The 14,052-nt window shown below is 39.2% G+C and overlaps 1 protein-coding gene across 3 annotated transcripts in view; it reads right to left on the bottom strand.

Annotated features, from left to right (window-relative positions):
• Positions 1 to 14,052, bottom strand: part of golga2 (golgin A2) — a 97,437-nt gene that overhangs the window by 59,816 nt on the left and 23,569 nt on the right. For 2 of the 3 annotated variants that reach the window (XM_072240257.1, XM_072240259.1), the window contains 5 exons: positions 9,046 to 9,192; positions 7,982 to 8,025; positions 6,988 to 7,051; positions 4,746 to 4,802; positions 592 to 672 (listed from right to left, as the gene is read on the bottom strand). In XM_072240257.1, coding sequence (XP_072096358.1) covers positions 592 to 672; positions 4,746 to 4,802; positions 6,988 to 7,051; positions 7,982 to 8,025; positions 9,046 to 9,192 — 393 coding nt within the window. The remainder of the gene's footprint in view (positions 1 to 591; positions 673 to 4,745; positions 4,803 to 6,987; positions 7,052 to 7,981; positions 8,026 to 9,045; positions 9,193 to 14,052) is intronic. The other variant, XM_072240258.1, reaches the window with a different exon arrangement.

Genomic DNA, 14,052 nt, shown 5'->3' with positions numbered 1-14,052 from the left:
TTCAAGAACAAAATGCAGTGACTATGAGGAGGAAAAACATCCTCTGGAATCCATCAGTCACAGCTTTATTACTTCTTTTTATTGCATTACTTCTACACTCAGTGGCCTTAACAATACCTTCAGCCTTGCAGACAATCTAATAAATAGGTCATGCAACACACCCTCAGAATAGAAAATGTAGATGGCAAGAGGAGGAGCACCAACCAAAAGAGAAAAGGGTGAAAAAAAAAATGACCGAATGAAAACAGGGACTTGTCTTGTACAGTGCAGACAAAAAAAACTCAAGCATTCATCCATAAGAAACCCTTGTTGCTCTGCACTTATGTAACTTCTGATAAACATTCATGAAAGAATACATATTACATGTTATGATTACAGTTCACTAATGACCCTCTTAATACTACATAGAATATGGAGAAATTGTTAATATTTACAATGCAAAAACAGGGCTGCTTTCCAGCCTTGACAGATTTAGTTTGGTGATAACTGATCAACTTCTTTTACCATGCTGTTTAAATTAAATAGGCAGGAAAGCACAGAGATACCTAGATATCATCAAATGCTGCTTCAACAAACTCTACATTCCCTTACCAATTCCTCTATCTTTGCACATAATTCTTTATTTGATAAATTGCTGGAGTCAAGGGCTACAGTCAGCTCTTGGTTTCGTGTCTGTGTGCACATGCAGATTCAGAGAGTGGAGGAACAAAAACATGAAAAGAAGATAAATTAATAAAAGTAAACAGTTATTGTTGGTTTCTACCAGCGCATGCTTAAAAAGCAAATGAAACTGCACCAGTCCATCTATGTGGTTCTCTTTATTTTGCCGTCCAAAAATGTTTCAATCTGTTCAGTGCTTTCAGCTTAAAGGATCATAAGTCTAGTGTTACTCCTGTTCAGCATTCAGTCACCTTCATTTAATTAATCGATTTTTTTGTCTGAAAATGACCCGAAGCATCTGCTGATTCAAATTAAGCAATTTTGAACACAACTGGGTGTCAAATTACATTTATTCAATTTAAAAAGACAATTCTAACTTTCTTAAATTAAGGCTGATTGTATGGCCCACTCAATATACCTGGATTTTGTCTGCAGATAAACTATCAGACTACGCGTACTTCAAAAACAAAAGAATGGCAATGAAGGATCACTGACGCAAAATGATAGTTGTTCTCTCCCTACAGATTTTGCCTGACCTGCCTAGTATATCAAGCAGTTTTTTTCCCCGTTTTCAGTTACTGATAATATCTGCTGTTATTTTTGCACAGTGCACAATGAAAGGTCAAGGCTATCACTGGATGGACATTTCAAAACACTGTTAGCAAGTTTTTTTTATTCAAATGTATATTTGGCATTTGCAACACTTTTAACTTGTGGTTGAAATCTATCAGCATCAACATTTGCACCGATCTGCTCACGTTTTTGAAAGTCATTAATTCATCATTAAAATATTCTTCTCACTAAACCAGATTAGAAGCGATGATTGGGGGACCACGTTGTCAAGCACCTCTGCTCCACTCGCCACAAGGGGAACATCCCAGTGGCCAAACATTTTAATTCCGATTCCCGTGGATTTCCAGCATCTGCAGACTTCCTTGATTTTAATTCTGATTCCCATTCCCATTCTGACAAGCCAGTCCCTGGCCTCCTCTTGGTAATGCAAGATCTCCCACCACCCTCTTCTACTCTTCCCCCTCTGAACATAGAATAGTACAGCACAGTACAGGCCCTTCGGCCCACAATGTTGTGTCGACCCTCAAACCCTGCCTCCCATATAAGCCCCCACCTCAGATTCCTCCATATATCTGTCTAGTAGTCTCTTAAACTTCACTAGTGTATCTGCCTCCACCACTGACTCAGGCAGTGCATTCCACGCACCAACCACTCTCTGAGTAAAAACCCTTCCTCTAATATCCCCCTTGAACTTCCCACCCCTTACCTTAAAGCCATGTCCTCTTGTATTGAGCAGTGGTGCCCTGGGGAAGAGGCGCTGGCTATCCACTCTATCTATTCCTCTTATTATCTTGTACACCTCTATCATGTCTCCTCTCATCCTCCTTCTCTCCAAAGAGTAAAGCCCTAGCTCCCTTAATCTCTGATCATAATGCAAACTTTCTTAACCAGGCAGCATCCTGGTAAATCTCCTCTGTACCCTTTCCAATGCTTCCACATCCTTCCTATAGTGACCTCTTACCTTTTCTCACCTGCCTATCACCTCCTCCTGGGTTCCGTCCTCCTTCCCTTTCTCTTATGCTCCACTCCCCTCTCCTGTAAGATTCTTTCTTCTTCAGTCCTTGACCTTTCTCATTCACTTAGTTTCACCTATCACCTTCTAACTAGCCTCCTTCCTCTCCCCCCACTTTTTTATTCTGCCATCTTCCCCCTTTCTTCTCAGTCCTGATGAAGGATCTCAGCCTGAAACGTTGACTGTTTATTCATTTTCATAGATGCTGTCTGACCTGCTAAGTTCCTCCAGCATTCTGTGTGTTGCTGAAGATTCCTACATTTTTGGGTTTAAATCCAATACAGATGGTTGATGCAGCTGCCCAAATGTCCAGCATTTTAATTAAACTACTGAGATGGAAATGACAGCCAACTATTGGAATGGTAAAATATCTTTGAAGTGTTATAATAAAGCTTTTCAGTAGCTATTAAACCTATATTAGTTTTGTCAGTAGTTAATAGCCATGAAAATCAATATTTTAAAAAATTGGTCCTTATAATGCAACTGTGCATTATTTAACTCAAAAAGTAATTTGAAACCGAACAACTATATTGATTGTAAATACCCACAGAAATTTTGCTTAAGAATTCCTAAGATAACTAGGAAACTAAAAAAATGAGGAAAGTGAAGGTATCAGACCTTGAAAATGTGAAGGGAGCATAATAATCAAAGCCCATTTTTGAATAGAATTAATCGCAAAAGCACTGTGATGCCAATCAATGCACCAATACAAAAATAGATTTTTCTGATCCCTGCAGTAGAAATCCTCCCTACTTCAAAACTAATAGAAAAAATAAAATCAAATTGAAGTGCAAATACAATGGATTTCTGTATTTTTAGAAAACATACTATATACGAATCTCCTTTTAGAAAGTAATCTGAACATAAAATAATTAATTCAATGGAAATATCTTTCATTTCATAGAGCTACGATAATTTTGTGAATAGCCATAACCGTTCTGAGACAAATGAAGTCACCTGACACAAATTAATTTTGCAAGACTGTGGTGGTGCATGCTTTAATCTTGATGGACATGGCCCCAGTTTCATTTACTTTGTCATTAGCTACAAGCCACAATCATATAGAGATCACTTTATCCATTTGCAATCATATTCACTAAAACTTATACAATAGGTGCAGAGATATTTTGAAATCAGAGAAAACTCACTTTCAATCCACTGATAAAAAAGACCAATTATTGATGAAGGCAAAAACAGCATTTCCAGTGATTACTGCACTTCAGGTTGCAGATTGGGACAATTGTTGCTGACAAGCTGATAAGAGGGAGACCATATGTCCTTTGAACAAGCTCAAGAGTCACACATGAATAATGGCTAGCATTTCTGTTGCAAGTAGTCCAAAATGCATCGCTTCAGCAGGAATAACAAGAATGACTAGTGTCGAGACCTGGACGGAATTTGAGGTCCCTGGACTATAAATAAAATTTTGCATAAAAAGTATATTTGAGAGGAACCTATCAGCTTGTGCAAGAAGTCACATAGCTCAAGCCTGTGTTGGATGAGTATGTTTTTTAGCCCAACCTGACTATTCAGCTGCTTAGTGAAATTAATGGAGATCTGTGACCTAATACCAGATTTTTCTCATGCATCCAGTTAACACAAATCTATTAAACACGAGGCAAATTTAACAATTGACAGAGCTGAATTGCCATTTATGAAAGAGGAATCCAAATTTCTACTCTGTAGTTTCCTAATTTCTATTTTAAGATTTTTCAAAATTATTCACCAATCCCAGACACCTGGTGAAAATAGTTTCTAATGACCCTATCTGCATTGCTTAATATCTTGAAAATCTTGATTAATCCATCACTTCTAAATTTCAGAAAATGCAACTCTTAGGATGTGTAATCACTCCACACAAATTAAATCTCAGAGGTAAGCAAGACTCTGAGAAACCTACACTCTCTTCTGTGACCAATAGTCCTTAATAACTTTGATGCCTTAAGCTATTCACGATATCCCAGCTCTGGTCTGAGCTGTGGAACCATAAAAAAATTCTCTCTTCCCTTTTAAACCCAAAATTCTATTAGCATTTTTTATTATTTCCTGTACCTATCATGGCATTATTTCCTGTACTACGATTCAACTAAATCACCTTGAAACTCTGCTGCTTCTAGGTATCAGCATTCAGAAAGTACTCCATTAAATTCTAAAACTAACCTCAACCTGTGCAGCAAATCCCTAAGCGTATGCTGTCTTGTCAAACTGTCTCGATGTAATAAGAAATGTTAAAGTGATGACCATTCCGTCAGAATCCTACCAACCTGAGCTTTCACAAGGATCTAATCTGTCGTAAAACCAGGTCACTTTCCCCCTGAAATTACTCTCCACACACAAGCTGGGAAAGTTCAGAATTTAAAGAATCTGTAAAATCACACTGAGAAAAATTAAAAGCCCCTCAGAAATGAAATCCGTTGCTAAAAATGGACAAACTGTTCTAAATTTAACATTTTTCGTGCATTAAAACTTTACAGTTAAGAATCCACTTTCACCACCCTACCTCCAGTTCTTTTGAGCTGATGGTACAGACTCCACTTTCACCATTCACGTAAGTAGTCTAGGGAGCGGAGAATGAGAAGGTAAATTTCACTCCATTCGATAATTTAAAATGTTCGATGTAAGTATCCAAAACAAAATCAAATCAAATGTACATCTAAATTGCAATACCACTTGTATATCTAATCCTAGCCAAAGATTTTACCAGCTGCTTCAGCTTCACATGATTCTCTTTAAAACTTGGGAAAGGAGGAGGAGACTGCATGCCAATCCAACTGAGAAATTCAGGTGGCATATTTGAAATTACAGACAAATTCTCGTCCCAGCTTGGTACCAGTGGGAGGAGAAGAGAAGCGGCACGCAGCGCGTGCGCAGCCCTCCAATGAAAAATGATATTGTATCTGTTAAACAGGGGCCGTGGACAATTCTGATTTGATGGAGAATGGATGTGAAAGCACAGAGGAACATCTGGAGAAATTTCTGAAACGCTCTTTCGCTGCTGTCGTTACTGCGTGGTTGGGAATCTTTCGGAGGGAAGACCTCAAACTCCCCGGCCTTGCCTGCTTTTGGCGACTGAGAAGGAGGTCGAATCGTTCGGATAGTGATGGCGCTCAATATTCGGTGTCGGAGAGCTGATCAGAGCTCGAAGTTTTCGGATGACTCAGAGTCGGACTGTGGCCGGGTATGGCAGGGAGAGTTTTTCTTCCTTCTCTCCATCTGCGTGAGATGTGGGACATTTGAGAGACTTTGAACTTTACTGTGCTCATGGACTTCTTCATCAAGTTATGGTATTGTTGCACTGTTGTAACTATATGTTATAATTACGTGGTTCTGTTAGTTTTTTTCAGTCTTGGTCTGTCCTGTGTTGTGTGATATCACACTGGAGGAAATATTGTATCATTTCTTAATGCATGCATTACTAAATGACAATAAAAGAGGACTGCGTGTCTTCATAATCTTAAATTCATCTGAACACCCTAATGCATTTGTTTTATAATCTATTTATAATCAGTTTTTTTAATCATATATACAAATAAAAGTAGGACATATTGTATTGATTGACACATAACATAGGCTCAATGGTTTTATTAAAAATTCAGACGTAGGGCAATCCAGACTTCATGAGTCCTGACTTTAAAACGCACGACAAACTGATACCTACTAGCATAGGTTAATGCATCATTGTTCAGAAGTTTGCCAACTTCTACATAGTAAATCAATACCAACATGACTAGAGGGAGAGTAGTTCAGTACCTACTCAAGTTATATAATTATGACAAGCATTATATTTCTCAGACCCAGCCTTAATAAATTACAAGCAGCAGTTTACTCTAGTTTGTTACATCACACAGTGAGTAATAGTAAATTATGATATTTAAAGCTGTATTAATTAAAAGCCAATTAATTCCATATTTTGAAGGCATTGGGCTTTAACTTATTTCAAAACAGAAAAGTAGCAGAAGGTATATGTGAAGACGTTAATTGGCAGTTCAGGGACACGAGAAGTTTCAAAAGAGAAACATGAATGATAGCTCTTGGGTGGGAAAAGCTTTTGCAATAGACACAAAAATATATTAAAAAGGTGGAAAAGTTAGATTCTAGGGATAGGAGATGAGATAAATCCAGTAGCCAATCCCTTTTCTTACTGATCTCAGGAACATTAAAGTTGGAAACAACTTTTAAGAAAAAACTTTTTATAAGATTTGTACTTTTTAACAAACTTGTATTTTTCACACTCACTGGCAGAAAGCAGTACAGCAGCTACTTCAAGTTTATCACCTTTCTCATTTTTCTTTGGGTAATTATTAGCATATTACCCACATGATGTAATTGTTTTAATTATGTAGCCTATTAACTAATTCATTTCTATCTGAGGAATTTTCCTCATCTTATTATAAAAGTGATAGATTTTTCAGAAGTGCCATCTTTATTCCTTTGTCTTACACCTCTTAGTATCATTTCTCAGCTCTTTCTTCAGTTTGCTTAGTATTTGCATGTTTGTTTACACTCTGAAATAAACTGAAATTTTGGTATTAAGATGGCTCATCATTTCCGATTCCCCAAAGAACCCTAAGAATCAGAAAATAAATGGAGATCCAACAGCAGGAGTAAAATTTTCATAGCATTACATGCAATACTCAATAAAATTTGAACAGGATAATGAAAAAGGGGAAGGTGAGTTTTCATACTTAATACAACTGGATTTGATTAAAATACAAAATTCAGCCCAATGGAAACAGCCTCACCTGAGTCACCAAGCCATTTAACTGAGCAGATAATTGTCGAAGGCTTTCTGTAGAGGAGACACCCCTATAAAGTGATAAAACAAATGTGTCTGTAAAAATTGACTCAACAGTTCAGCAAGTTTATCATGAGAACTTAAGATGTGACGGTCATAGGGTGAACACGTAATGAGCTGATCTGGTCTGCTAACCAATCTTAGCACCCCTCAATCAGAAAGAGCTTATGAAAAAGAAAAAAACAAGACTGGATTTCCAGTCCCAATTTAACATAGAATAGTACAGCACAGGACAGGCCCTTCGGCCCACAATGTTGTGCCGACCCTCAAACCCTGCCTCCCATATAATCCCCCACCTTAAATTCCTCCATATACCTGTCTAGTAGTCTCTTAAATTTCAATCATAAACTCCGCTTCAAAGTGTTTTTTTTTTCTGTGAATTGAACATGATTGGGCTATTTTGGGAATGTGTCCAGCTATGAGATAGCTGTTAGAAGTTATAGTCACGGGCAAGAAGTAAAGGTGTCAATTTAATTAAAGAAGCAAGGGAAAGTAGCATCCATGAACCATGCATAAAGAAGGAAGCTTTGTTATTCAGTTGGTGGAAAAGGAGAGGATAAAGTTGCTTCTGCACTGCACATATATCAAGAGTAGTTTTAATTCTAACTGCCCCTGACCAACATCCTCACTGTCCTTACTTACCAAAATAAGGTACAGATTCTGATACAGAAAAAAGGAAGCCAAATTACCTTAAAATTATACCAAACATTCAATTAGTCTGCTTAAATTGCCATCAATGCTGCACCTTTAATGCAACTTACACTGTTTGATTCAATATTGTTTCAGATAAAAGATGTCATCATGCTGTTGCACTGTATGTCCCCCCCTCCACCACCCCCGTTCAATCAGATATGTTCATATATCCACTGACAATCTAGTGAAATGAAAACTACCACCCAATTGTGAGGGACTGTTTAGTGAAACATCAAGGATGTTCCTACCTGTCTTCTTCACTTTGGTCTTCATGTCCAGTTGAATGTAACATCTACACAGATAAAAATTTGTTATAGCTTACAAAAACTTTCTGGCTAGATAACTGAAGATATGAGGGGTGATTGGTAAGTTCGTGACCTAAGGTAGAAGGAGTCAATTTTAGAAAACCTAGCACATTTATTTTTCAACATAGTCCCCTCCTACATTTACACACTTAAATGTTCATGGCCTAAGGTAGAAGGAGATGAGTTATACTGCTCTCATTACATGCAGTGCAGTTCAACTCTTTGAGTGATTATGCAGAAAGTTTGAAGTTAATAACTCATCTCCTTCTACCTTAGGCCACAAATTTATCAATCACCCCCTGCTGTGGACCACTTACTGGAGGTCCAAGACGCCGACTTCTACAAAGAAGGGATCCGTATGTTCCACGACCACTGGACTAAGTGTGTAAATGTAGGAGGGGACTATGTTGAAAATAAATGTGCTAGGTTTTCTAAAATTGACTCCTTCTACCTTAGGCCACAAACTTATCAATCACCCCTCGTAATAAGCACAAAAAAAAAGTATAGGAGATCTCAATTTCATTTCTGTTCTTTCAAGGAGCTGGCCAAATCTACATCAGTGAATACAAGAGCACCACCCAAGTTTCATTTTTCAATCTGCCCCTTTCTGCCAAAACCAGGTCAGTGATTTAATTGAATCTACAAGGAAAATACACTCAAGAGGCTTGGTATATAGTGTAAGTAAGAAAGTAGTATTGCAGTTCAAGTCTTATCACTGTAGCAACAAGACAGATATGTAACTAACCAGTGACAAAGAACCTGCTAGAATTGAGTAAAATAGGAATCTATATCATAAGGGCTCTCAAAAGTCAATCTTATTAAACACACTGCCCTTCTTCCATATGCAGGACTAATTTAGCAAAATGTTTAAATTTGCATGTGGTTGCACTAAACAGTTAAATTTTTTGAGTTAATTAACATGCTTTTGAAGTTGGAAGTCACACTACAAAATGCAAACCACTACGAAAAAATGTGCATGTTCATTTAGAAAGGGAGAAATAGCAGACCTGGGAGAACGTTTCATTCTGTATTGCATGTGGTGTTACAATTGTTGTATTTGGCAAGCTGCTGTTGGAGGTATTAATTCGAGCAATTGTAGCTTCGTCAACCTTCTGCTCACTGCCAAGTTTATCAATGTCGTTCTCTAAGCAAGCCTGTTAAAATAAAACAGTTGTTAAAAGCAGGAAAGCCACATACACATCCTCTCAAAATTGATCTACTATGTGATATGATTAAAAAGTATCAGAAGACACCACTGCATGAACAGTACAAAATTTTAATACACGATTTTATATCATCCAAAGTTATTGCCTCACAGCCAGCTGACAAGACAGACAAGATAAAGCTTTAAAAACTATATTCATGACTAAACCAGTGACAACTGGCACACACAAAGGTATGACTCGGTGAATTTTGACCGGCAAATCAAAAAGTCAGTATTGCATATGAATTGCAAGTTACTTAAAGCTATATTTAGTCACTTCAAAAGAAGCAGAGATGGGTGTATTAGTATGCAAAATAGGCGAACATAACCCAAAGTTGAATTATCGATTTTAAACAGCCGCAGAACTCGGGCACATGATTGGATGGTAAATAATGAAGCAACAGGCAATAATTTTCATAAATGGCGGCTGATGGAGAGAGGAGTGTAGACAGTAGAGATTAGCAGTAGAGATTTTGTCCATATATAAGGACAACTTGACTCAGATGCAAAACACAGCTTGCAAATTCTGTGATGAGATAAAACTATATTTGATGTTACCACAGTTGGAACTGAATATGGGTCCACTTCTGTTCACGACAATGAACAAGAAGTGTGTGCCCAGATAGGGTATAGAAAAGATGTGCTACAATTGGTCCAGAGTTAGAATGGAGAAGTTGGTTGGTTCGTTCGAGTAACGAAGCTCGAAAAGCATTCGATTGTACAAATAGGGAAAACTGTTATCACCTCTGAGGATCTATCCTGGGTTCAACAAATCGATGCAGTTACAAAGAAGGCACGATAGCGGCTACATTTCATTAAGAGCTTGAGGAGATTTGGTAGGTCACTAAAGACACTTGCAAATTTTTAGATGTACAGTGGACAGCATTCTAACCGGCTGCATCACTGTCTGGTATGGGGGGTGGGGGGCACTGCACAGGATCGAAATCCTGCAGAAAGTTGTAAACTCAGTCAGCTCCACCGTGGGCCACCAATCTCCCCAGCATCCAGGACATGTTCAAGGAGCAAAGGTTCAGAAAGGCGGCATCCATCATTAAGCATCTCCATCATCCGGGACATACATGTTTTCATTCTACCGTCAGGAAGGAGGTACAGGAGCTGAAGGCACACACTCAATGATACAGGAATAGCTTCTTCCCCTCTGCCATCCGATTTCTGAATGGACATGGAACCCATGAACACTACCTCACTACTTGATTTTTTTCTTTTTGCACTAATTTAATTTAACTTTTCTTAGTATACACTTCTTACTTTACATTTTTTATTATGTATTGCAATATACTCCTGCCGCATAACAACAAATTTCATAACATATGCCAGTGATATTAAACCTGATTCTGACTCTAGAATGGCTCAGAATAGGGAAATCAGGGAAAGGGAAAATACTTTGCAGGATTATGGGAAAGAGATAGGACAGAGTTAGATGGAATTACTATTGTCACACAGACTCAATAACACAAATGCCCTTCTCTCTCTCTTTTTTAAAAAAAGAGATACAGCACAGAACAGACCCTTCCAGCCCAATGAGCTATGCCACTCAGCAATCCCTTTTAACCCAAGCCTAGCCAGAGGACCATTCACATTGACCAATTATCCTATTAAGCGATATACCTTTGACTGTGGGAGGGAACTAGAGTACCCAGAAGAAATACACGCAGTCTTGAAGAGAACATACAAACTTCTAACAGACAGTACCAGAATTGAACTCAGATCTCCAACACCCTGAGCTGCAATACTGTCACAATAACTGCTGTGGTACCATGGCACCCGTGTGCAGCAGGCCAGGCAGCATCTCTAGGAAGAGGTACAGTCGACATTTTGGGCCGAGACCCTTCGTCAGGACTAACTGAAGGAAGAGTTAGTAAGAGATTTGAAAGTGGGAGGGGGAGGGGGAGATCCAAAATGATAGAAGAAGACAGGAGGGGGAGGGATGGAGGGATGGAGGAACAACACCTTATATTCCGTCTGGGTAGCCTCCAACCTGATGCCATGAACATTGACTTCTCAAACTTCCGCTAATGCCCCAACACCCCCTTGTACCCCATCCGTTACTTATTTATATACACACATTCTTTTTCTCTCTCTCCTTTTTCTCCCTCTGTCCCTCTCACTATACCCCTTGCCCATCCTCTGGGTTCCCCCCCTCCCCCTTTTCTATCTCCCTCGACCTCCTGTCCCATGATCCTCTCATATCCCTTTTGCCAATCAACCGTCCAGCTCTTGGCTCCATCCCTCCCCCTCCTGTCTTCTCCTATCATTTTGGATCTCCCCCTCCCCCTCCCACTTTCAAATCTCTTACTAGCTCTTCTTTCAGTTAGTCCTGACGAAGAGTCTCGGCACGAAACGCCGACTGTATCTCTTCCTAGTGATGCTGCCTGGCCTGCTGCATTCACCAGCAACTTTGATGTGTGTTGCTATAGTTTTAAACAGACAGATTTACAGCCAAAATAGTTATTGGAATCATTGCTGTATTATTTACGTATTATTTTCATAGTCATACTTTATTGATCCCAGGGGAAATTGGTTTTCGTTACAGTTGCGCCATAAATAATTAAATAGTAATAAAACCATAAATAATTAAATAGTAGTATGTAAATTATTGGCTCAGGGTGTCTGACCCTCCAAGGGAGGAGTTGTAAAGTTTGATGGCCACAGGCAGGAATGACTTTCTATGACGCTCCGTGTTGCATCTCAGTGGAATGAGTCTCTGGCTGAATGTACTCCTGTGCCCAACCAGTACATTATGTCAGGGGTCCCCAACCGTTTTTGCACTGCGGACCGGTTTATTATTGACAATATTCTTGCGGACGGGCCAACCGGAGTGGGGGGGGGGGGGGGCGGTAGGGTTGCCAACGGACAAGAGTAGCAGTCAAATACGTTGTGTTTACCCTGAAAAGACTATAATGACCACGAAGCCTTGCGCGGGCACCAGTGCGCATGTGTGACTTGCACATGCGTGTACATGTCGATTTTTTTCTACAAACCGCTTTTGGCAATTCTGTTCAGGGGTGGGGGGGAGTGTTAATCACGACCGGAATATAGGTGATAAGTGGCTAATACACTCAATTTCGTTTCAAAAAGGGTTTATCTAACGAATTTAATATTAAACACACAGCGCATATTTTCCTTGCATGAATATAGCGATAAGTCAATTATCAGGGGAAGACAAGGGAGCTGTGTTGAACGAACTTCCAGTAGAAGTGGTAGAGGTAGGTTCGATATTATCATTTAAAGAAAAATTGGATAGGTATATGGACAGGAAAGGAATGGAGGGTTATGGGCTGATTGCAGGTCAGTGGGACTAGGTGAGAGTAGCGTTCGGCACGGACTAGAAGGGCCGAGATGGCCTGTTTCCGTGCTGTAATTATTATATGGTTATATAAGTCAATAGCATCTTAACATTTTAAGTAACGTTTGGATATTAAACACACAGCACATATTTTCCCCGTATGAACATGTAAAATCATTGCAATACACCAATATCGCTGAATCAGTGGGAGCCCTGGGCTTGTTTTCCTACAACAAGATGGTCCTATTGAGGGGTGATAGGAGACAGCGATACTCGAAGGGGGTTCCTAATGTCCAGTCTAATCCACAATTTAGTTTTCGTCGCATTCATTGCAGAGATATGTTGGAAATGGAAACAACGTTTTCAGTGCTTTCGTGGCTGTCTCAGGATATTTAGCCTTGACTTTGATCCAGAATGCTGGCAGAGATGTTATGTCAAACATACTTTTCAGCCCGCCGTCATTTGCAAGCTCGAGGAGTTGATCTCCTTGCGTGCTGACATGGATGACGCGCGGGTAATGACTTCGCGTGCGTTCAAGCTCAACAGTGCGTGACAGGGAATGAGGAAAGGTGCAGCTGACTCATATCGCCAAATCATATCGTTTCCTCGCAGCCTGGTAGCACCTGCTTTGCGGCCCAGTACCGGTCCGCGGCCCGGTGGTTGGGGACCGTTGCATTATGTAGTGGATGGGAGACATTGTCCAAGATGGCATGCAACTTGGACAGCATCCTCTTTTCAGACACAACCGTTAGAGAGTCCAGTTCCATCCCCACAACATCACTGGCATTACGAATGAGTTTGTTGATTCTGTTGGCAACCCAGATGAAGAAAAAGGTTCATGGGGCCATTTGGAATCAGAGATATCAAATATCTTCAATGTGAGTTTTGAAACTAGCATTTATCCAGTGTACTCTTAAATGACAACTTCAAGAAACATTATGCTGATAGCATAATGGAAATGAGAAACCTCCAGAATTTAAAAAGACAAGGAATTCAATGTCTTACAAAGTTATTTCAAAATTTTAATCTACCAAATAATCTTGGAATATTATTTAAGGAAGGGTTTCTGTGGTCCTGATAACTTCGTAAAACTACCATACTGAAGCACTTATTGAACGTGTACATGGATTTCACGTTAACTAACATGTTTCTGACCTTGTTAGCCCACATATTCAGGTAATGAAGAAAAAATTCTGACAGAATTTAACAATAAAATGGGTGTCCATCACACTAGATCATACTCAAGGGTATAGCGCATCAATGGAATTTTAAGCTCGAATTAAGTAACATGATTAGGGCCATTCAACTCTGAAATAAATTCAGGTCATTTTCTCTTTATATCAATAATTTGAGCCAGTAATGGAAAGTCACAAATTCAAAGATTACATGAATTAAAACCAGTATCAAATTTTTTTGAACTGAAAACAATGCCAGATTTTAGTGTGTTACAGACTCTAAGATATAATGTGACCAAAGTAGCATTCTATTAGACCATAAGATATA

The sequence above is a fragment of the Mobula birostris genome, chromosome 22 (genome assembly GCF_030028105.1).
Source record: "Mobula birostris isolate sMobBir1 chromosome 22, sMobBir1.hap1, whole genome shotgun sequence".
In the NCBI taxonomy this organism is placed as follows: domain Eukaryota; kingdom Metazoa; phylum Chordata; class Chondrichthyes; order Myliobatiformes; family Myliobatidae; genus Mobula; species Mobula birostris.
Note: the sequence above shows the minus strand (reverse complement) of the source record. Positions and strands in the feature narration are given on the sequence as shown.